At 32.8% G+C, this 26,200-nt stretch overlaps 1 protein-coding gene across 2 annotated transcripts in view; it reads left to right on the top strand.

Moving 5' to 3' along the window:
* Positions 1-26,200, top strand: part of NOVA1 (NOVA alternative splicing regulator 1) — a 154,659-nt gene that overhangs the window by 123,994 nt on the left and 4,465 nt on the right. The window contains exon 4 of one of the 2 annotated variants that reach the window (XM_033010278.2): positions 1,522-1,593. The exons of the other annotated variant lie outside the window; for it this stretch is intronic. Coding sequence (XP_032866169.2) covers positions 1,522-1,593 — 72 coding nt within the window. The remainder of the gene's footprint in view (positions 1-1,521; positions 1,594-26,200) is intronic. 2 annotated transcript variants of the gene reach the window in all.

Here is a 26,200-nt window from a genome sequence, read left to right as displayed (position 1 = left end):
TTTTTTTTACTTAAGCCTCCTGAAAGAGTCCCAGTTGATGCTTAAGCTGTATATGTTATGTTTTGTTTTGGTTTGGTTTTATTGCTTTATAATATGAATTAGGAGTTGGAAACACAAACTAAGGACCTGTTTCTTAATATATTTTTTTCCTGTTTTGGCTGCTTGTTTATGTACAAACAATTAAAAAATCGATCTTCAATTTTGCTTAACATACAGCTAAAATATTTGTGTGTGCATATGTACAAGCCCGTATTTTGCTAATACATAACTTTATGCATTCGCAGTGTCCCAGCTTTCTCATATGCATTAAGAGTTTTAGTGCAAAAGTATGTATACCTATTTTATGAGGGACTGTCAATGATTGTAAGTAACAGAACTGCTGAAAGTGTGAAATTTTGCTTCATTTATTTATAAACAGTTTTGGTTAGTAATTATATAACCATATGATAGATCACTTTGTATAGCATTTTAACATCTTATTTCTTAAAGTAAAAGTAGTGTAATTTTGGATATTTTATAATATTTATATATTACAAAGATGTCAAAAACATGCTTTGAATAAGTATTGTATATTATGTTTTGAAAATCGGATTTTTACATTTTCATTACATTTATAAAAAAGAAGTTATTTTGTCAGGATCTAAAACTTTAAAAAGATAAATGTGTATATAAAAAATTTTAAACAGAGCAGTGTTTTTTTGATATGTTCAAGAATTAATGTTAAGCATATGTATATTATTTAGAAAACATGATCAATAAATATGACTCTTAATTCTTTTTTGTGTTTATTTTGAACACAGGCCTGATGATAAGTTATTAACCTTTGCTCAACCAAATGAACATTTTTAACACTAATCATAAATATATTGTAATAATTTGTTGTGAAGGTATTAGTTGCATGTTCATCCATCATGAGATTGATGTTTACATTTTTTCACCTGCCTCTTGATTAAAAAAGATCAATGAATATTTTAGCAGTTAGTATATTGCTAAAAACTCAGTAGCTTCAGTGTATTCGTTGTAAGATATGGAACAGTTTGCTGGCTATAGTCCGTGTTACAGAATGGTGCATTATAAGGTGCCAAAGTAGATGCCTCTTAACTTCTTTCAGACATTGGCCCTGTTTGTTTGTAGACTGATAACTGTTTCTAGTGTGCTCATTGAACTTGCTGGAATTTTTGTTTACTATAGTCTTCATTTTCCCCAAGAGGAGGAGAGAGGAAAGAATATATTCCTCATGTGGTCAGCATATTTTTGAGTATTTATGTGAGTTCACCATCTTGATTTCAAGTCATGAATTTGTTTTTACATGCATAAGCATGCATATTTACATGCATTATTTATCCAATTGACTTTAAATTCCATTAAGTTCCAATGAGTAGGAGAAAGATTTTGTCTTAGGCATTTTTTATTTATTTTAATTTTCTAGTTATGTTACTTTTGTTGGTTTATTTATTTTTTTTAACTGTTCAGTCTAAGGCTTGTAAAGGTTGATTTGCTCCTGAACTGCTTTGTTCCCAGACATTGCCATCTTCCCCAACTACCACCAAGTCCTCTCCATCTGATCCCATGACCACCTCCAGAGCCAATCAGGTACAGTATCATCCTACCATCTACACCATACTTTTCACGGGTGACAGCTTGCAAACTGGAGAAAAAGATATGGTGGGTTAAGGATTTATTCGTTCATTCACATATATACACCCATAACCATAGATATCTAACTCTTGTTAGAAATTGGTAAATTAAATGGAAAATATTTTTCTTATTTTAATTTGTTTTGTTGTCTTTTTTAAATTGCTGATGAAAGCAAAGTATCTTGTAAAATAGTCTTTTTTAAATTTGATTTGATTAACAAATACCAAGGATACATGCTGGTGTGTTTGTAGACACAGTAACTCTTGGTATATGTATGTTTATGTATATATGCACACACGTACTTCCTGGATCATTCATAAATTATAATGGAATTACCCCTAAAACCATGCTTAATTATCTGGATATCAACCTAGGAATGGCAAACAGACTTCTTTCTTTGTTTATTTACTTTAAGAATTTTAAAATATGTTTGTGGACAGTAGCATAGGGGCATTATTTAAATAGTGTATGTAATTAAAAAATATATGTGAAATTAAAATTTATTGATGAAGAATTAAGTGAAATTAAGTCTCTTCAAAAACATACTAAACACATCTAAGTACCTTTAATTCATGTTTTATTTTTAAGTGCATAAACTGTAATTTTAGCAGTATTTTAATTACACTCATTTATTTCTCTTTTAACTGGAAAAAAATATTCATTATGTCCACAAATCATCATACTGTGTATCTTTTTGACTTCCCTGTGAAAATTGTTAAAGTTACTTCATACCATGCTTTTTAGAACTGATTCATGCTTAATAAATACCTTATTCATTTTTTAATGTGCTGTTAAACTTAATGTACTTTGTGTTCAAATAATGTAAGTATTCAGTATGTGCTAAGTTAACACACAATCTGTTTATTTAAGTTAGCAGAATGCTTCTATCAGATCTCGCACAAATTAGATCAAATACCAGAAAAGTTTTCTTTGCAACAAGCTAATTTCCCCTGGAAGTTAACATTACTATTAATTACTGATTCTTTGATATTTTGTGAAGTGCTTAGAACTTGCTGGCTGTATGAACAAACAATTTAACATACAACAAAACGCAAGCATATTAAAGCAATATATCTTTGATCAACACATAACTATCTGTTGCAGGGGACATCTAATACAGAAAGTAATGAAATTTGGAGAGAAATTGTGCAGATAGAACTGCTAAGAAAAATATCAATTCCGATATCTCTCACTTCAATTTGAAAACCTTCTTCATCAGCCTGCTTCCATTCCAGCAACAGTTATTTGGCTTCATCATCATTAAATGGCAAAGATAAAATCTTTGCCAAAAGCTAGGGATATTTTATGAAGACTCTGTTCAGCCTTTATTCTCTCTCTTAATTTTAGTATTTTGTGTATTGTAATTAGAAGGTTTTCAAAATGTTGAGCGCACAGATCTTTTTAAAAGTGTTCTTACTATGTTTCTCTTCTGTGTCTTCTTTCCCACTTTTTTTTTTTCTTTTTTAAATTATGACTATAGCCTGATGATCATTATTTTGAGAAAAAAGAAAGAGGTGCTTTTATTTACAGGAAATACTATTTGAGCATGCTGTTTAATTAGCATCAGAGAAGTACCTACTTTGCATCTGTTCTATGAATTTTGAATTATCAAAATTATAGTGTAGCGTATAAACTTTAAAAGACTTTTTGAGAGCCAAAAATACCTATTTTTATAGAAAACTTTTCTATGAGAATATTGTGAATTGATATAGCTGAATATACAAACTAAGGGAAATGTATGCTTTGTGTCTTGCCTATATCCCACACTGCATCTTTTAATGCATTTTATTCATAACGTGTTCAGTTCAGTTTTCATACAAATATTAAAAATCCATTTTGAACAGCATTAAAACTATATATATGAAGAAGACTAACAAGTTCCTTAAGTGACTTTTGGAACTGATTTTATCATTAACCCTTGAAATTCCTACCGGTTTATAATTATTTTAACCCCCCTAGTATTTCCCAGTGGTTTCTAGCCATTCCAGCAGGGACCACAAAGCACATAAGGCAGTTAAGGCCTTTCAGTTCATTCTAGTGATAAGTGACGTAGCTGGCAATTGTTCCCAGACTGTAGTAGCGATTAGCATTCAGCACCAGTGTATCGACAAGTATCTGCACTGCGGCTGTCACAGGAAAATAGGTTCCAACACAGTAATCTCAAACCTGTCAGTAGTCATGTAAGTACCCAACAGTATTAGAGAACAACGCCGAATGTTTGTTTTGATATATGGTTATGTAATATAATTCTCAATAGAAAATAACTGTTCAGACATGGGTTTTCTCACGAGATGTTATATTAGGATAACAGGAAAGATTATTTAACTGGATGAAAGTCAGAAAATTCAGTGTTAAGGTATAAGATAAATTCACAGTACGTCTTGTTGTGTGGATATAGTAGCAATCAGGCTTAAGATCACTCAATTTTCTATAATATTTTAATCATGACAAGACAATATTTTATATTAGAGATTAGTAAGGTGATTAAGCAAGGTTTAAGCAATACTTAATGCTGGGTTGCTGTTGGAGTGAGATTTTTAAACTGGGTTGGAGTTCTCCACATAAGTCATTGCAATTAGAGAACTGTCAAGTATGTGTGTTGATGAGCATACCTGATGTGATACTTCCTGCTGTATGAGCATGACAGTTGTATTCTCCTGACAGGGCTTGCATAGTGGGCAGAACAATTTCTAGGCACGCTTTTTACCGCAGGAGGAAAACAGCTCTGCCAACAGAGGTCAGAGGAAGCTGGGCAGGAAATCTGGCTTGTATTATGTCTTCCTTTCAATGACTCACTTTGCCTCTATTCAGATGAGATCATAACTCCTTTGTATGACAATTTTGGCTTTTGTTGAATTGTTGTTTTTTGAAAAATCCAGTGTTCAAGAAACTACTGGTTTTATGAATCTCAGGAAGAGTATTGTCTCTAAAATATCTCATATTGTGGAAGAAAACAGTTTCTTCAGAACTGTCGTGTGTTATGTTATATTAAATTATCATACATATAACAGAAACCTCTGCATTAGAGGTGTGTTTTTCTTTAGTTCTTCATTCCAGGAAGATACACATCTGTTAATATTATTGTTATAAATGTCTTATTTATTTTTTAAATAGAACTTCCTGGGGCCTTTGCTCACATTAAAAATTCATACACAGCAAACTTTCTAAGAAAGAAAGAACGAAAGAGGCAATAGAATTAGGGACATTTCAAATAACTTTTTCCCCCTCCTGTTTGCCTATCACTGAAAAGAACTCAATCTTTCTGTACTTTTAAACTGAGAGATTCCATGTTACCCCCTCATGAACTTTGTCATAACACTGACAGACATATAGCTACAGTGGTGAAACTGTTCTGCTGATGCCCCTGGAACTGGCTGAATATAGCTTTACTTTTGTTTACCAGGAGGAAATCAATTTTTCTTTACCACAGTACACTTCAAGTGGGAATTTAATTTCAAAAATGATGAATAACACCATAAACACCATAGTAAACATGCTTGCTTTTCCTCTATAGTAGCTTGTAAAGGTATGTTTTAATATTTATTTTAACAGTTAAGTGACATTAGATGGGCAAGTTTTCAGTAAGTAAACTGTTTACTTATTTTTGTTTATGAGATGATTTTTTTCTGTTTACCTGTTTGCTTTACTTATGTTACTATTATTTTAGAGGGAGAAACATGGATGATATAGACCTAAGCTTTGTATTTCTTCTTTGTCTATTTGTACAGCTATAAATGCAGTTGCAAACCCTTGCATGTTTCCTTCTCTAATCCTCCCATTTTTGATGAGCTTTATATCACTGCTGACCTTTACTACTGGCTGTAAGAGAATAAAAGGCCAAAACAGACATTCCCACTTACAAATGTGTCAGGAGAGTGATGGGTAGGAGTCCTTTCCCCATCCCTTGTAATTTAGATAGGTTTAAACTCAGTAATGGATTAAGATTTATCATCACAAATTTGTGTCATTAATTTGTTATATGAACCTTCTTTTATTTTTAGTTTTTTAAATGCACCATTTCTTCCCATGGCATTTGTATTTTTTACAGATATACCTTCTATTTTGCTTCTTTGTTGTTGCACCAGAAACCATAATATAGTATTTATCATATCATATGGTTATCATTTATCATATATTTAATATCATCATATCTTATGAATTTATCATATAATATAGTGTAATATAAATTTTGTGGAATACAGATGGAGGTGTAGGATTTGTCTATACAGTCCTCCAGGTTTACAGTTTTTTAAAGTATATCTACATCATCTGGTTGCTGCAATATCTGTAATAAATAATACTTTCCAACCTTTTTACATGATGGGACTGAGCCAGTTGTCTTGGTACTGCTTGTACCCAATAGGTACAGCACAAGCGCATCACTGTTACAGTCTTGATATTAGGAATTTGTACTTTTGGCTTACATTATCTCTTTTTTTATGCAAAATCTACAGCTTGCAATGGGATATAATAGTACACATATAACTAGAGATTGGGGGATTAATTGATATATCTAAATTGTAATGGTTGATGTAGATGGTGTCCCTCTTCCTGACCTTAAAGAACAGTCCTATTCCTGTCTGTAAAATGATTTACAGAAGTATAAGCTTTTCATTCATCATAGAGAGGTAGAATCTGAAAATAGAGGCCGTCTGTAAAGCATACTGTCAGCTTTTAAAGGGTTGATGAACTTATATCTCTTATTTAATATATAATTTGTTGTGGGAGGTGGAAGAAAGAAAGGAAGCTTTCTTTTAGTGTTCTGTTATTGTTAGGACATGGAATTTTAAAACATGTATAATATCCAACTTCAAATTATAAAGTTTTTATCGGTAGATTAATCTTAAAGTACAAGTAGTGAGTTTTAATGATGATCCCAGGATACTAGATAGCCATTGTAAACTGTTGAGATGCTATCTCTATTTTCCTTTGACAATTTGATGTGAGGGTTATTTAAGATATCCTGTCTCTGATATTTTAACTTCAGTATTCATCTAATTTTAATTCTCTAATTTTAATGTCATTTCTTACAGTGGTATTGAAAAAATCTGTTTTCTTTTAAGTGTGTCACAGGTTGATGCTGGATGTATCAGCTGATCTTTTGAAATCTCAGTACTGCGTGTTTAAAAGCAAAGTCAATATAATATTATTTAGCATTCTGATTCAAACTGCTGTAGAATTAATAAACTGTTATTACTTTGATTGTTCAGAATATTTGCCATGGTAGTAGTCTGTGAGATGACAATTTGACCTTTTTTCAACCCGTCAGATTGGTCATTGATAAATACAACCATTTTATTTAGATCCAGAAAATGATGTCAGAGTTCTGCACACAAAATTAATATGCTGTTTGAAAGAGACTTCATCTAATAGACAGTTTCGTATGGACCCATCACTAAAGAATTTAGTACACTGGATTTTAAAATTATAAATACATTAAGACCAAAATTATATTATTAATATAGTAAACAAATACATTCTTCTAATTATGGCATCAAACCATTTTTTTTTTTATTCACAAGTAGATTCATGAGAAGAAAATCGGGTTTGGTGTGGCACTGGTCTTCAGAACTTTATGGTAACTGTAAGAACCTCATCATGCTGCTTAGGGGAATAGAGTTGAATAATTAGGCCTTCTATTTTGCTTACTTTTTCTAGAATGTCCTGAAATTTACGGTATACTTTTGCCACCTACAGAAAAATTCTTCACATTATTTCTCAACATAGCATATCTTTTTGGTTAAGTCTCAGTGAGGACTTCCGTCTTCAGTTTTAATAGTTTTTCAGCTTCACATTCAAAGCTATTTTCTGTTTAGGTCTTACTGTTGCTGTCATAAAGTTACCCAGTAATAATTTTGACTTGCCATTGAACACTGCACTGTAACAAGGTTGAATGAAAGTGCCTACGCTGGTTAGAAAAATGCTTCTTTTTATAGTGTGAGAAAACCCTTTTACATTTGTAGATTATTTTACCTACATTTTTTTTGTTTCAATTTAATAAGACATAGTCCCTTTTTTTTGATTACAAGTTGCCTATGGCACACTGTGGACAGCACGTAATAAAGAATGTTTGAGATATCAAGCATATTTTTCTAGATATATCTAGAAAGGGGCAGGGAGAACTCTTCCCCTGTTCATGAGAGGACTCCAGTAGAAGTTCCAGTGCTTCAGAGGTAACCTCTCCTGCTGTTCTTCAGCTGAAATGCTTCATCTCATGACTAAACTCTAAGCAGAATTCATCTATACCCCATAGACTAACTGTGCACATTTTTTTCTGGTTCTCAGTTTAATATATTACTTCTATTATATTTATCTTCTTCTTTGACTGCTTTTTCTCAGTATTTTGCAGTATCTAAGATCAGCGCTTTTGTTTACATTGTCTCCTTAAGATATATTTTTTTTTAGATACTATAAAGATTTTTAAACAACAATTTAAAAAATCTTATATGCAAATCAGTTTGGTGGGTTTTATTTTTCCCTGTTGTTTGTGTCAATTTTTTCCCTTTGGACAACTATGTAGGTAATTATTTGTGTTCATATTCCTTTAAATTGATTTACTTGTTTCCTTCCTTCTTTCTCCCACTAAAGAGCAATTTTAGGGTTCACTGTTTATTGTTCCTTTCTTAGATGTAAGGGAAATATTGTTAGGAGCATTCATGAGACATGGGGAAAGATGCAACCCTCTCAGTGCTAAGTCTCTGAGTACTACTGGCATATGATTCATAGGATGTCATGAATGGTCTGCCAGATACAGTCCTGTAAGTAAAAAAAATGATTCCATGTTTGTGTACCTTGTTCTGATTTTATTCTTGAAAAGAGTTAGAATTAGTTAGCTTCTGGTTTCATCCACTCTTCAAAAAGATACACTTTCTCAGTGTAATAGCCAGCATTAGTGTCCCTTTTCTATTAAAACAGATAAATGTCTTAAATCAGTTTCTCCTCATGTTTTGAACTCTGCCTGGTTGTTAGATTTTTTTTGTTTTTTTTTTTTTCCCCCCAAAATAAAGATCAGGGGTGGGGAGGGGTGGAATGCATATAAAAGTAAAGCTTGAAAAAAAATATGTTAAAACAATATTTTTGTAAGAAAACAGCTTTTAACAAGATATTACATGGTCAACCCTCTATGTATTTATGAAGACTTAGCTTATCATCAGTTCTAATCTTTTGCTGAGTCATTAATTTTAACAACTGGTAAAGGAAGTGCATAAAATACAAATTTGAAAACATAAGATGATTTACAAAACTTATGAATTTTAGTGTAGTGTGAGCTTAATGAAGCCTGTTTCTGATCTCACTAATTTATTTTTAAATCAATGTTACTTCTGTGATCATGATGATATTTGGCAGAAAAGTTATCATTACACTTTTATGTACACTTATGATTTGTGGGTTCATTCATTTACAGTATTTTGGAGTGAACATGTAAAAGGATAATGCTTTTTGGATTGAATGAATTTTGCTTTAGACTCACATGGATATCTTATTCAAGTTGTTTAAGAGTTAAAATAATCTTACACTGTAATTGAAGATCTTGATCTTTCATTTAAGAATATTTGTAGATAGGAGATGTAGGTTTTGGCATTTGTCCATGTCCTTGTACTAAGAAAAGGTCCTCTCTGCTTATGAAAAAGGATCATTACACCTATAAAAGTTGGAGAATACACGTTCTTCTCTTAGTCAAAATATGATAAAGGTCTTCAAATGTTCTGTGCAAAGGGCTGTTTAATTTTTTTGCTTTCCTTGTTCCAACTGTTTTAAGCATACTTCTTTTATCAATACAAAATGAAACTAAATAGCATAAGTGCCAGATATATCCATGGTCAAGTTCCATCCCATTCAAGCTAGAATGAAAGTTGGAGCATGTAGCTCTGTGGTATAAGCACAATTATCTTTGACTTTGAGTCCTTAGTACTCAGGTTTGGGGTGACATACTATTTCATTCAGAACTAGCATTGGGAGAAAAAGTCAACCGTATTCTACAGTATACAGGCAAAGAGTCACTTAGTGCACTCTTTGCTGTTTGAACAAGCCAGAGAAAACAGAATGTCAGAGCAATTTTCAGAATACAAATCTAGATGACTATTGCTTTTTTCTGCTGCATATGATATCAGTCACATGAATGTTAGACTAAGTTTTCTACTATTCAGAATTTAATTTAGGAGCTTTTAGGGCATTCAGAATTTATATGATCAAGAATCATATGAGAATGTGGAAAGAAACATTGTGGTTAGAGGTTGCTGTCACATGAGGACAGATCCTGTACAGCACAGACTATAAGGTATAAAAAGCAATTTTCTGACTTGTCAGAGGTAAATTGAGCTAGGCATTGTTACGCTGAGCCCTAAAAGATCCTGCTTTGTGCATATGTTAGTTAATATTTTCTTTGTGCCATCTGAAAAATTATCACTTTCACAAGCTGCTTGTAGGAATAGCATAGCAACGCACTGCACTTTCCTGCCGGCTGTATGCTAGATGCATTGCCTGCCTTTTGCACACTTTGAGAATTCATCAGATGGTGAGAAATCATGGATAGAGGTGAGACAAACCCACCAATTAAAGTAGGTGTCTGCCTGATCTGAGTGAAAAAGGAGTGTTCTTTGTATGCGAATCATAGAAAGAAGCTTTTTGACTTACTGAACTATAGGGAATAAGAGCTGTGAGGTTTTTCCTCTTCCAGAGATAAGGTCATCTGTTGAGATCTTTCCCCATAGCATAGTATCCCAGACTTAAGATAGCCAGTCAATACCTTTACCCTGCAGTCAAAACAAGATGTAACTGTATCTTATTCAGGAGGAGTATTTTATCCTGGTTTTGTGCCTGTAGTTATTTTCACACTTGTTGGGTTTGAGTTTGTTTGTGTTCTTATTTTTTTTTTTTCCTTTTGAAAATAAACTAGACTCCCTACAAGTAATAACAGTTATTCAGAGGCATAGTTTGCAAATACTGGATCAGTGGGAGAATGTGACCACAGATTCTAATAAGCATCCTTAGAAATGGCCAGGGGCAGAGTCCACTGTTCTGTTCCCTCCCAGTAATTTACATTTGAATCTTTGCAGTTTGTAGCCCTGAAGGATATCTCTCTGCGGGTACAGAGGGACTGTTGGCTGGTTGGCCTTCTGTTTTCCACTGATTTTCATTGGCACCTCAGTAACTTCAGCCTTAGAGATCAGAGTCTTTCTAGAATATTTATTTTTCCCCTCCTCACCTTATTCAGCAATAATAAACTTTTAAATGGCAAATTATTCATTCAGTTGAACTTGGCACCTGTGATTTGGATGAGATTAGAAAAATATGTTTTAAATTTCTATTTCTTTAAAGTTTCTGAAGGCCTGCAATTTGGGTGTTCTACTGTAATGTGAATAATTCTTTCATGTTTCTATAACCTGATACATGATCTCCATGCTTCTCAGATTTTTATAGTTATTTTTATTGTTCACTTAACCAAAACATAAATGCAGTAAGAATATTTTGATCCAGTTTATTCTCTTAATAGCAATTGTAATAATTGTGGTAATAAATTAACAGCTGCCCCCTACCCATGAGATACTGAAATGCAGTTTCCATGTAAGCCCTTTTAAAGTGTTACTGCTTTATGGAATAAAGCTGGTTTATGAAATAGATTAAACTGTGATTAATGATGTCATTTAGTAAAGACTACTGAATCAAAATACAGTTCCTCCAATCTTCTGTAGACCAATGCTCATGTATAATTGTGATGCAGAAAAAAAGAAATCAAAAGATAAGCAGATATTTACAGAGTATTTATTGATAATAATATATTTTAAATGTTTAGTAAAATAAATGTGTAACTATTGTCTAAAACCAGTATTATCACACTAAGTTTTAGAAACAGAAGGAAATAAGAGATAGCTGGTTTTTTAAAACATTTTGCAGGTTATATTTCACCTGTATGTGAGCACTTAAGAGGCTGTTTTATATAAATTCCTGCTTTAATTATGCCAAAAGTAATTAAATGATTAACGCTACACTTTAACATTTACAGTAAAGACTGATTGGCTGTATACAATGTGTATGTATACACTGAGGGTTTTCTTATATTAATAGGAACACATTTAAATGAGGATAGTAAAAGATTACAACTCTGATGGGATGAAAGTTATGTTTTGAAATCTGAATTTAAGAATTTAATTTAGAAATTTCTAATGCCAAATAATGTGTATGTTTTATTTTGAAAATATTTTTTAATAAAACCACCTTTCTACTACTGTTATTATTTTATTAAGGAGTCTAGTTACAAAACATGAGCTGTAAAATGACTTAACTGCAATGTTATTATTATAGCATATATTTGATAAATGTAATTATATTCCATAGCCTGTGTACTGTTCAGGGCTCATTATTCAAACCAAAATTGAATTATTTAAATATACCATGGTAATGACAAAAAGTTAATTGAATACATGGCTCATGAAATACAAAATTTTTATTATACGGCTAATTGTCCTACTATTCACACTACTAATGCAGAAAATCTTTCTTTTTGACCTAATTGAATTTTATTTTGAAGGTAAGAAAAATAAATCAATAAACGTGAAAGAAAGGATTATGAACTTGTCAATTTGAATGTCAAAAGGCTGAGCAAAATTGGTACATTTTAGCATCACCAAGAGCATTTTGTCATTTCAAAATTAATAAGAGAGTACTGTTATTTGAAATATCACTTATTTATACTGTTGAAATAGTAAAGTTAGCAATAATATTGCACAGTAATATTAATAAAAACTATAATTCAATTTGTGTGCAGTTTTATGCAAACTTTCTGAAATTCTAATAATTTATAATGCATTTATTAAGGTATCTCTAAACAGAGTCCTTACTGTAGCAAGGTTCACAGTGAGCATTTGTTAAATTTAAAACAGGAACAAATTTATTATGAAATCAAAACTGGTTAGTAAATCTGTTAATTTCCTCACCTTTATCTCAATTTGAGACAGTTCTATCATTTTTTCATATTTATTTTTGTATTTGTCAGTATCTTTTCTCTCAAAATAAAAATGAATTGTTATCTGTGGAAGTTGAGGAATATGTATATAGTGTGCATAGGACTTGAGATCAGCGCAAGGGTTAAATGCAAATTATTTTTCAGTGTATCTTTAAAAAGAGAGATATAAATCCAATTTATGAGGATGCTGACTCCAAATTTATTCTTCAAAAGGTATTTTTCCAAGTTAATGCATACACATAATTACACATGTGTAATATAGATATAAAAATGTGTGATGTATATCTGTAAATACAGCCATATATAAGATTTGTGCCTCACAGCCTTAGTTTGAATAAAGAGTAGTTTTTTTCCATGTGAACATTTATATCAGCTGATTATCTAGCCAAAATTATTAATATGTTGAAGATATCTATATTCAAGTATTGCCTGTGCCTAGCTTTTCTAATGCTTAATTAAATCTTAAAAGTTACTTTTTTTTTTGGGGGTAGCTTATTTATAGGTTCCTTTAATGAAATTTGGTTCCACAGGTTCCCATTATATGAGAACTAAAACCCAGAGTACAGATGTATGGATGCAAATATGTGGTTTAATAATATATATATACAGTTTTCCCCACTGAGCTAAATTTGGCATGATCTAAATACAGGATCTTTGCGTCTAACTAGGATGCAATTGTACATACCTTCAATTGTCTCTTGGAATTATAGGGGGTTTTTTTATAAACTAGGTTGACTTCTATAACTGGCCTGTGTTAGCTATCAATCTTTTTGTTTCTGCTTACTCAAATAATTGCTAATTTCTGTCATTGACTCCACTTATTCCAGTGTTCTTTTCTCTTTCTCTGACAGCAGTAGATACTATTCCCTTGTTTGGGAACACTATTGGTTAAAATGTATAACTACAAGTTTTCAAAAGGGCAAAATAGACAGTAGATGTACATATAAATTAAACATATACATATAAATTGATTGGGTGAAAGTTAAGTTCTAAGCCAGTCACTTAACTCAGTTGTAGTTATTGATATATTTGCCGAGACCAGCAGCCTGATATTACCTTGTTCCGTTCTCTGATCCTTGTCAGAGACGTAATGTCAGGCTCTGAGAAGGTTCTGAATTGGCTTGTCAGAAGACTCCTATAGCATTAGGGGGCTATGGAGTTCTGTAGCAGTGCTTAAGTGTGAAGACATCCACCCATTAGTGAAACTACGTCCTTCTAATAAAAATTTCTGGTAATTACTGTTTTTTATGACCTACAGAGATATAGTTATTTAAATGTTTTATCTTTAACTGTCCTTACTTTCTCATTTGAAAACAATTCTCAAATGACATCTATGAGAGAGCCTCCCTGAGAATTTCCTTGAGTAGTTCTTCCTATACAAAATTATTTTTTAATAGTTAAGCAACAATCAATACAGAAAGGATCAAGCCTCTACTGCTGGTCATCTTTGGCAAAGCCATGGGCACAAAGTAGCCATAGGCCTTGATAACGTTAATCTAGATAGTTCATCTAGCTAGACCAGATGCATTTTGCATAAACCAAATTTCTTTCCATTTTTCACCATTCTTATAGTGGAAAACACTATGAAGCTATACAAAACAATCTGTAGGTCAGAACATGAATAGATATGGTCTTATTTTCAATGAGGTGAGACATTAATGGGGTTACCACAAAGATTTTAATTCACATGTATTTCCTTTTCCTCCTTTTGCTGAGGAGAATGGAGAACTGAATAATTACCCCAGGATTTCAATTACAAATAATGTAGAAGGAGATGTTAGGGTTTATTATTATTTTATTTTATGGCCATGAAAACTCAAAGCTTTTAATTTAGACACAGTGCATTGATCTGCTGTCATCTTTATTGGTTACTGTTTGCCACGTTCATTACCATTATAAATGTAGCAAACAATTTATCATTCCACCATGTTTACTTTATGCATATTGGTTGATATTATAAGCTTTATCTTTCATTTTACCTTAGAATTTTGTGATCTGTGAGTAAAGAGCATGTGCAAAACAGGTGCCAGGTCAGTTCAGGATACACCATTAAAAATGCCCTGTTCTGTCTTTTATCTCTATATGTATAACTAAGTATAGGCTGAAAGTAAAAGTTATCTCTTAGTTAAAAGCTATTATTTAAATTACTTAATATTGTTAAGAGCAGAAATTCAGTTGGAAAGAAAGGTTGGAGAATCTCTTGAAATAATTCAGTGAGAGTGGAGTTTTTGTTCCATGATCTTGTAATGTAGAGAGCTTTCATTTGGTTTTGTGCATAAGCACACTCATGTCTGACATGATTGCAGATTTGAGATTCTAAGACATGATGGGCTTGGGGGGAAGGGATGGCTCCATTCATTGTGTCTGTATGGAGTAGGAATATATACATGTCTTCAATATGGACTAATTTGCTTTTATTTTTGATATTGTTTTTAGAATCAGCAGAATTGAGAACAAACAATTTAAAGAGGCACTGTTGAATAAGTAACTCCTGTACTCTCAAACTGAGCATGAGCTGTTGGCTAGATACTAAATGCAATAGGACTGTTTCTCCTTGAAAGTCATCAAATATTGTAGTCACATATAGAAGGGTATATGTATAGTGCAGAAGTGTGTGTATGTGTGTATATATTTATATATGTATACATTAGTGATAAATTCAGGTGGTTTGGGATTTACTTCATGTATTTACATTTCTCTAAGCATTTACATCAAACCTAATGTCAGTGGGAATGGTAGGAAAGACTTTCCTTTTATTGGTATCTTTTTGTTTGGTTGGTTTTTGTTTTAAATTGTGTGCCTAGTTAGATGTTGTGAATGTTTACAATCATCTTCCTTTTAAAAACTGGTTGGCTCTACCATCTTAGTATATGTTTATATCTGAAGGAAAACTGATGTTTACTAAATCAGGTAAAGAACTCATGAGAAAATCTGTATTTATGTTGCTCTTAGGAAAACATTTTGTCATTAGTTCAGTGCCTAGACCTGATAAGTTACCTTCCACTCTTTCATGTTAAAATAGTTCACGTAATGGACTATGAAGAGAAGGAATAAGTTTTTACACAGAATAATTATATCCCTGATCAGTGATTCACAAATTCTTCATTACAAGATTTTTAAGGAGACATTCAAGAAAAAGGACGTGGAATTGCAGCCGTAATGCAAAATTGGCAGAGAATATCATTACTAGGAATTTCTTAAATAAGTCCTTGAATTTAGGATTTTTTAAATCCTCTAAATAAATGGTTTGGCTATTGGGTTTGCTGAACATGTAAGCATGCTTTTTGGATTAAGATGCATAAATAAGCATCTAGGTGTCTAACTTTAAATATGCATTTTTTTAAAAAAAATATTTAATTTCCTGTTTCATAGCAAATAATATTTCTAGAGTCCTGAGAAGTCATGTAAAGGAAAGTACATTTTTTACATTACTAGCTGTCTCCTGTCCATAAATTCAGTTCTTTTGAAACAAATGTCCAGCTTAATTGAAAATCCAGTTCTACGTGTCAAACACTATAGCAGTAACAGTTTTCTAAGCCACTGAGCCATTTCATGTACTCAGAGATCAAGTCTTTCCACTGCCTGGTGCTCATCAATAGAGGTGTGGGTTGTTTCATGAGTCATCTGTTTCTAAATTTATACCTACCATATTATAGATAATAATATACAGATACTAATATCCTCTTTATGTAATGGTTAAAAAATACTTCTATTATCTGAGTACAGTAAAGGAAAAGCGAAAAATAAATGCTGAAGGATATATGAGTGTAATTATATAAATTTTTTATTGTGCAGGGCAGAAATTGAAACTCTTGATAAATAATAGAAGTTTTAGGCACCAAAAATATTATAAACCCCTCCTTTTTTCTAAACAAGCAAATCTAATGTGGTGTCTATTAAAATACTGATGAGATCGGGGTGCATCAAAGATACCACACTCTTGTTTGGTATTTTAACAGCACTGACTGGCTGAACCTTTACCTTTGCCACGTGTTTTTCCAGCAGTAGTGGTGTTGTGTACATTGCAGCTGGAGTATATTCCCTTGTGTCTCTAATCTGTTTCCCAAGAATTATCTTCCTTCTCTTTCATCCATCCCATCTTGAGCTGCATTTTTTATCACAGAGATTATCTTCCTGGTATACAGGATTCCATTTCACAACTTCTAAGCAGTTACTATCAAAACAGCCTTACTTAGTAAATTCCTACAAGTGTCCTCTCTCTCAAAGAAATAATTGTTGTGATCACTTAAAAGCTGAATTGATGGAACTCTTCAATGTTAAAAAAAAAAAAAAATCATGGAAGTGTAGGATTTTTTAATTGTTACTAGAGAAAAAACTGATTAATGGCTATATACTTTTATGTATATATAAATATATACACTCACACACACTTAGTAATTTTAGCAAGAATATTTTATCCCTATATGTACAGAGCCCAAGCAAGGATCAGAAGAAACAATTGGTGCATGGTTCGAAAACCTTTTAGTAGCTGTGATGAAGTGATTAAAATCTAAAAGTTTACTATCAGCCATCAGTCAAAATCGAAGTTTGTTTAGCAGAATTTATCACCTTATCTAACACGGAAAATGACTTAAAAATTGCTGTATTTCTATGTGACAACTATTAGTAAAAGTTGAAGGGTGATTTATATTGCCATAGCTCCTTTGAAATAGAAATTTAATATTTTTATGTTGACTTACATACCCTTCTGATCTTTACTGTATTGTTTCTGTACTTTTATATTCTCAGAGTCTGCCTCATTTCTCAGTTCAGAATAACAAGATGTTTCACAGTCTAGGTAAAAGCTAGTTACACTTTGTTTTACCTTCTTCATTCAATCTCTTCCATTTTTTTCAGTCCCACACCTTCTCACATAAAACTTCAGTTTTCAAATAATCAAAATATGATAGCTGTGATAGCAAAATTGGTGGATATTTGTGAGTGTAGAAGTATTAAAATACAGAAATTTACAGTGTATTTTAAGAAAGGGAAAAACAACTGACATCTCTCCTGAGAACTTTACCCTCTTCCTTTGGAAATCACAAACCTGTTGATACGAGCAGCTGTAAAGTTCCTATTGCTGATTATCAAAGTCCATCTCTTTTGACCTCCCACAAAAAGATCTCAAGGAGCTTTGAGCAAGAAGGAAAATGACTTTTTTTTAATGATCCTTACAAATTCTTCTTTTTCATACCATAGAATTTAAATCAAGTTCTAGTCAAATTCATTGAAAAGTATAATTGAAACAATAAGTCCCTTTGCACATTTCTATTGGCCATCCTTTCCTCTGAATTTAATTAAGTGACATAACTACACCATATCATTTGCTGCATTGATTTGTTTTAGAAGCACATCAATGTATATTTTGGCCACATTTATCAAAGTTGATACTGAAAACTGCGCACTGTTGAGTAGCTGTGAGGTTCTCTGTATTGTTAACAATGCATATTAATCCAGTCAAAGGCATATTTAAGAACACCCTTAGGCTTCTCGTGGACTTGCAGGTCCACAGCCATAAAAAAAAAATAAAAATAATTGTAGGCCTCAGTCTTGAAGTCAATGGGAAGTGTGTTCCTAAGTGTATGTGCTTATAGGCCATCCAAGATTTACTTATTTACATCTTATCAGTTCTCCTTAAATTTTCAGCCATAGGATTTCTCCCAGTAATTGCTTTCATCAAGTATAAGTTTTCTAGTTAAAATACAGCATATCATTCAGAAGAAGTTTATGGCTGATCTGCTCCTGGGCAGTGCATGTGAAGCTAATGGATGCAGCCTTGTAAGAATTCTCTTAAGAAGCATAGAAATGTCCTAGTCATTTATGTACTTATCTTCTTTTGTCTGAAGAAGATTTTCAGGAAAGCAACCAATGCAATGCTGCTTTGAAAAATGAGTTAATAGCCATTGAGGACCCAAAGTAACATATATAGTTTTTGTGACTGGAAGAGCATGAAAAAAGGGATACACCAGCTTTGACCCAGTTCTCATCAGGAAGATCAATTCACTTTGGAATTTGGAGTGGGTTTTATGATTTTATAAATTAGATCCTGTCTAATGGAAAACAGAGGGAGTTTTCTTGATTCCATCAGTGAGCCATATTTGTTTTAAAATAATGTACATTATCTACATTTTTTCTAGATTATTTTGTATTGAGAAGTGTCTTTTCAGCAATTTCAGTAATGAAATTACGTTATAATTATATGGTGTCTTTCAGTCAAAAGCATCCCAAATTACTATACTCAACAGTACTGTAAATATTCATGCTTTTGTGAAAACCATCTTTGACTCTGTGGAATGTTGGCAGGTATTCATAGAACACCATGCAACAAATTAGATGAGGAAAAGAAAAAAGGGAGATTTTAGATAGGGGAAAAGAGAACTATTTTGAATTTAGCTAGAGAATAGGGTTAACATTCTGCTGTTACTGAAAGTGTTGTTCAGACTTCACTGGCCAGAGCAGTTAGTATTCCTGATTTCTGTCTTCTTAAAAGATGTTTCATCTGAACAATGGTGCAGTCAATATAGATGTCTCATTTTCTATGTATACTACATACCCTGCAACTGGGTGAAAATCTGTGATTTTTTGCTCTTGTATAATTCAGTATGTAACCAGCTCATTTTTTCTTTTTTAATTATAAAGAAGTGAAAAGTATAAATGAAGCCACTCAAAATACATTACACTGCTCTGCAAATGTAATTTGAAACTCATAAAACATTAATGCATAAAATATGGAATGTTGTTTTTATGTTAGAAAAGTTAAGTTTCTTCTCTATGTTATTAAAACTATGTATCACAGAGAATTCATGGAGGATTTAGTTTCTTCCATTCCCACACTTCTGAATCATGCTTCATGAAGGATACTCATGAAACTACTTGTGGGCTTTTGTGTGTGCATATGTGTGTGTAAATTTTTAATAGTACTTTGTTCAGAACTAGATAATCTCATAAAATCAACCACCTGTATAATCAACATTGTTTTAATAATTATTCTCTCTCCATATACAACTTGCATGTGCACACATTTAGCAAAAACTGCTTTTGAGAGAAGCCTTTTTGAGAGCCCACACACACACACTGTTGACAGAATGTCAACTAAAGCTGACCAGAGAATTTTTTTGTTTGTTTGTTTAAACATAATCTACTAATTCCTTGCTTGTTATAAGTTTGTATTTCAAATTAAATATTTAGATAAAAACATATAAGAAAAAATGTTCATACTTTAAAGTGAGCAGAAGCGTAGTTAGGTAGTAACTAAAAGAAGTAGGTGGTACTTTTTTCAGTCCCTCAAAAGAGTCAAGATTTAATATAAAACTCTGATTGAAAAATGGTCTAGAGTTAAGCCAAAGTAGCGATTTGTGGGGGGAAAAAAAAAATACATATATATATATTCTTTCCTCTAGTAAATCTTTCTCCAACTTGGTTCCAGTGTTCTAAGCCTCATGAATTCAGATGTAAATTATTCCTGAGCACTTAGGCTGAAGTTTCTATTGCATGTTAGTTTTTAGGACTAAAATGAAATAATGCCCTTGAGGAATGCAGCTTCAGCTGAGAGGAGGTCTGAGAACTGGAACAAAATGAACACTTGCGATAAAACAGTAGGGTGGGAATTGGCCCAAACTCCTGCTGCAGTGTATTGGCAGATACAAATAAATATTTTAGAATATCTGTTTGCATTGTTGTTTTAATTTATTATATTTGTCATAAACTAGTATCATTTTAACTTGAGAAAAACCTCTTGCAATATTATTTTCTTCAGTGGATTAATTTAACTTTGAATTGACTTGAAAGAAATAGTAGTTATGAGGGCAGAAATACCACAAAGAAGCAATGCAGAGAAATAGCAAAATTACATTCATCTTGCAATAATAGCAGGTAAAATATGGGAAGTATATGTGCTGAACAGGATGAGAAGAAAATCTCAGGAACACAAATGTGACTAGAAGAAAAGGATATGCATTATGTTGAGAACAAATTAGCAGCTAATCTCTTCCTATAATTCAATTGCACTTGTTCAGAGCATATTTCAGTTCTAGATATCCTTTTCTAGAAAGATAGAATTTAAATTGGAATGGCATTTACAGCATTTTAACATAATCAGGGAAGACACAGATGAATTTATGATCTAGGTTTACTTACATTATGATCTAGATAAATTTACAAGGAACTGCTCTTTTTATGGGTATTTGCTTATTTTTATATATAAATATCAAACAGACGATTAGAAGGATATCTCTATTCCTTCAAAGTATTTTCTCTAAAAAGAAAATGTATATTCTTGGACAGAGCAACCAGGAATTTGTTCAGTGCATGACACCTCTGAAAAAGTAAGTTCGTATTTCACCATATGTGCATATGGAACCTGGTGCAGAGCTGTTGAAATTACTGAGAGAAATTCCACTAACCTCCTTGAGGGTATGTATGTGCAATCAGTAGAGATTTGCTGTGTAAGCCTACTGTCAGACCAGCCTAGTGTCTCTGCCTGCTGTACACACAGGATGACTCATGACCTTTTGGTAGCTTGTTCTGCCTTGAACTTGTGGTTGGCATTGGGTACATAGCCAGGGACTTTCCAAGAGTTACCTGATATGATGGAATGTGGGTGTAAATTCTAAGTTCATTCAGGCATCATCTTGCCCACAATGTACTCTAGTTGTCTTTCTACTTGATTCCAGTAGACTTCTATCACATCTTTTGTTGATCCTGATTTTTTCCCTAGATTTTCATCATACTTACACTTCAGTTTAAGGATGGATGGCACGGGACTACTCACATCAATACAAGCCTACTGTAGCAGTGTGGTTAGCCTGACACACTGAGAAATAATAAATGGCTCTCATTCTTCATTAACTGCTCTTTATAGGAACTTGTGCTTTCAAAATACCCTCTCATCAACTCCAAGCCTATAGTCAAATGAGCAGCTAAAATCGCGTGAAATTTTCATAGGTTTAGAATCCAGAGCCCAGACGGAGTTTTAAAGTGTTTAAAGTAATTGATGAGCAGTAAAGGCAGAAAAAGAGAGAAAATGGAAGGTAGTAATTTAAATACAATTTTAAGGGAATACAGTGATTTGCTTTAGAGAGACTAAAATGTAGAATTGTGGCAGATTAGGATGAATTTGTTAGATTAGATGGAACCTTTTTTGTAAAGGTGTTTCTCTGTTAAAAGAAGGTGAAATAACATTATACAAATAGTTGAAAGATTTAATAGAAGGAGAAAAGAACAAGTATAGAAGATTCATGGCATGAGTTATAATTAACTTGTGAAAATAAAAGAGAAAAACAGGAAAGCTGAATAACAGATAAAGATCCTTGGTTCATTCATCTCTTCAAAAGGAATTCTATAAGGTGGAATAAGCAGAGGATGATGCAACTACATGCTTCTACTGCCAAACTACTGTTTTTGGGGGGGTTTCTCCACAATTTGATGCTATTTTGTATAATCAGTGAGATTTTTTATTTTCTGGTGTAATTTAGTGCAGGCATGTGTCATACCACCATGTGAAACTTTAAACTTAAAGCCATGGGTTTTGGCCCCCTTATGTACAGTTACTCTAATTGGCATAGCAGCTACATCAAATGCTAATTCCTGCTATCTAGCTAGTCATCACGCATTTCATCCTTCCACTTCATTTGCCAGGTAAATTGCCATCCCTTTACCTCCAAAGACAGCAAGAAGTGAGAATATAACCAGAGCACTTGTCATCAGAGAGGAAGAGGGCAAGGAAATAAGGTAATAGAAAAGTGAAAGGGTTAGGAATCTTGCTATAGGTAGTTGTAGGTGTTTACAGGAGAGGAGTGGGAATGAAGACTGGGGAGACGGGACATGAGGTGTTAGTGTGGGTAGCAGTGCAGTTTTGGTCATGATTCTGCTTCCCATTAAGATATTTTCCGTGTGTTGATATACACTCATAGCTGCTCAGTGCAGATTATCTCCTTGCAGCATAAGTGAGGGGATGAGAAGTGGCATAGGATCATCCCCAAACATCTGGTATTCCACAGTAGATGCTATTCAGGTCCCAGAACTGAGCCAGGGCTTTCAGTTTGGTAAATCAGAGGAGTTTTAGGTGATGCTGACATGATAGGTGAGTGCAGCATGGGGATGTGCAAGTGGGTTGTCAATAAATGGAAAAGGATTAGGGAATTAGCTGATACAGAGTTTAGGAGTCTCAGGTTTTGCAGCATGCAAGACTGAATATGAGTCACTAATGCTAAGTTAAAGCAATTTGAATTGTGTCCTCTGGACATAATAGCTGAGATCCCTCAAGTACCATACATTGTCCTCTGGAGTGCAGAGTTTCATCAAATCTCTGCTGACTTTATTGGGAACTGAGGGCAGCAAAGTGCTCTCTGGTTTGAGCCCTCCTTAAGCACCACAGTTTCTTGGACTGTTGCACCTTTGTCAAGGCTTTTAAAGACATAATTACTTTGTTTCTTTTATTTTTGTTATAGTTTGATTCCTATTTAGGAGTATTACACTCACTGAGCCTGATTTTGAACTTGTGCAAGTAGTCTGTGATGCCTGGTGAAGTAATTAGTTTGCTTTGTGAGTAAGCAAATGTCATAATTGCAATCCTTATTTTTTATAAAATCTATTTGGCGTGAAATAAAGGTTGAGTTCCTTCCATTCTTTTCTTCCTATAACATTTGAAAAAAAAAAAATGTATTTTAAGCTTAAATTCATAATTGCTTTAGATACTCTTATTTTTTGCAGCACAAATTTTAATATAGCCAGCAGCATACACACAAACCTGGAAACCTAACCTTTCTGCACAGTCAAAGATACTTTTATTGGATAGCTTAGAGCACTTACTTTGGTTAGTAGTTAGGTTTCTCACTTTTGCATCCAAATCACTTTCTGAACTTTTTATCTGTAAAAGGGAAGGAAGAACACTGTCCAATTTCCCTGACAGAGAGGGAATTAAGTATTTTAAAAATGGTGGTGGTGCAGGTAACAAAAACAAATAGATAGTATTTGCTTTTTCAATTTCCTTTATGTATAACCAGAGTTGAGACCAGTAATTTTGTTGTATCATTTTATACCTTTTAACTGAGTGACTGTATGCATTTTAGGCTTCAATGGAAAAAAAAACAAAAAACAAAACAACCAAAAAAAAAAGAAAACAAAAACAAAACAAAAAAAAAAAACAACTCTCTCTCTCTATATATATTTGCATTATTTTATTTGCACTGGAACCTAGAGCACTGCGGCCTAGTATGTTTGATACTGCATTGGTATACAACACACCCAGTGTTTGCCATAAGAGTCGATGTTCCAATATATAAACCAGGGAAGATCAAGTGAATGGAGGAGACAGATGGAGAATTACAACTCGGTAGCAAGATTAATACAACCTAAATAATAAAAAAAAAAAAATCCTAAATATGTTTTGCTTTTTAAAGTAATCTCTATTTTTAATTAACATTATCAATCAGTTATCACAAATACAGGAGTTTTACAGCTGAATATCTTAAGACAATGCAAATGGTGCCATTCATTTCAGGAAGAGCATAGTTTTTCTTATGTTTTAAGCAAAATGCATACAGATGTGCTTATGTTCTGTTAAAACTGAATTTTGATTGTAATATGATGTTTTCTGTGACAACAGTATAAAATAGATTGTGCCTAGTGACTGATTTTTTAATACATGTATATTTTTAAAACATGTCCCTTATGTTAATAGGTGAAATATTCACCTGGCAGGGGTTACATTTGAAAAATACTATTGGTATGTTCCTATACTAAAACAATTTAAGAGAGTTGTCAGTTAAAATGCACTATTTGATGTTTCTAAAATAGATATTTAGAAAAGGGTATTTTTGTGTTCTCAGAAACAGGCAAACATGTAACATATTAATCCAGCAAATCCAAGATTTATTTTCTGAAATGCATCATAATTTGTGTGTTGCTTGTATGGGTAAGTAGAAACACATTTCTGGACAAGTTGGGAGTGGATGAGTATGAAGGAGGGGACCGTTTATCTTTCCTCTGACTAGGCATATGATTTTGTTGAACAACCAGAGCTGTTAGTGGTGAACCAAATGAACTTTTGTGATGTCAAGTGAGAAAAGTAGTAGTTTCTTACTGACAAAATCTTTATTGTTGCATATAGAATATTTATTTCTTAATTTTGTGGCTGAATTAAACCATTATTTTATTTTACTAGACCATATTGCAGTAAGCTAGATTTTCATATGTTCATAGAATCATAGAATGGTTCGGGTTGGAAAGGACCTTAAAGATCATCTAGTTCCAATCCCCCCTGCCACGGGCAGGGACACCTTACACCAGACCAGGTTGCTCAAAGCCCCGTCCAGCCTGGCCTTGGACACTGCCAGGGAGGGGGCAGCCACAGATGCTCTGGGCAGACTCTGACAGTGTCTCACCAACATCACAGGAAAGAATTTCTTCCCTCTAGCTAATCTAAATCTACCCTCTTTCAGTTTAACGCCATTATTCCTTGTCCTATCACTACACTTCCCATCTTTCTTCCCCGTCTTTGCTGTAGGCCCCCTTTAAGTTCTGGAAAGCCACCTTCTCTAGGCTGAACAACTGCATGTTTAGCTATATTACATGTGCCATGATGCTGCCCTAAATTATTAGGGTTTTATATGTAATAAATATACAATGCCCCCTAAATAGTCTGGTTACTTCTGCAATCCCATGTATGGTTATGAGAATGTATTTTTATACCTTATGTTCTTAGGTTCTTCTCTTAAACTTACGTAAGTGCTTGTGCCTAACTTGGTCAGAAGTGTGCACACTAGTTATGAAACCAGTCAGGATCAGACAAATCACAGTTGTCAAAATCTCTCAAAGCAGCTGTTAGTATGTCTTAGATCAGTGGAGCCAGGTAAATGTTTTCTATATTATGTGGCACAAAACCATAATCATGAAAACTGTGCCATGCAGTGAAAGTGTTGCAGTTGTATTGAGTTTTCTTCGGTGACTCTGTTTTTATCCAACTTCACATTTTTGGTATGTTAATTAAAACAAAACAACAAAAAAAAAAACAAACAAACAAACAAAACAAACAAACAAACAAACAAAACAAACAAACAAACAAACAAACAAAAAAACCAAAACAAAAAAAAAAAAAAAAAACAACAAACCAAACCAAACAAACAAAATCCCATTAAATATATATATTTTTAACAAAACCATGAAAATTCATTTTATTTAGCAGTTATTTAATACATTTTGTATCTAGATCCCAAATATCAAATCAAATCTAAGAGTGGTTTCCTTCTTTTTCTGATAGGAAAAATAAAAAAGGGTGCCTTGAAATCACCAAATAGTTTGAACTGCATTTTACAATTACTATGAGGTGTCCTGACTTAAAAATTAGTGTGTCTATAAATATATATAAAAAAAATTTATCTGTGTGTGTATATATATACGCAAATATTTATGTAAGTATATACACTTATTGAGATGTTTGTGTTGTTATAGGATTATCTAGTACATGGCTGGGCTAAATTTTTTTTCAATGCCATACTTTTATGTTAACTGTAGAATAAGTCAGCACCTAATAATATTTTATTTATTCCATGAAACATGAATATGAATGACATTCTAAAGAAATTAAAAATTCTATATATG

Source organism: Tyto alba, unplaced genomic scaffold, assembly GCF_018691265.1.
Source record: "Tyto alba isolate M040663 unplaced genomic scaffold, T.alba_DEE_v4.0 Super-Scaffold_18, whole genome shotgun sequence".
In the NCBI taxonomy this organism is placed as follows: domain Eukaryota; kingdom Metazoa; phylum Chordata; class Aves; order Strigiformes; family Tytonidae; genus Tyto; species Tyto alba.
This window is presented reverse-complemented; position numbering and strand designations above follow the sequence as displayed.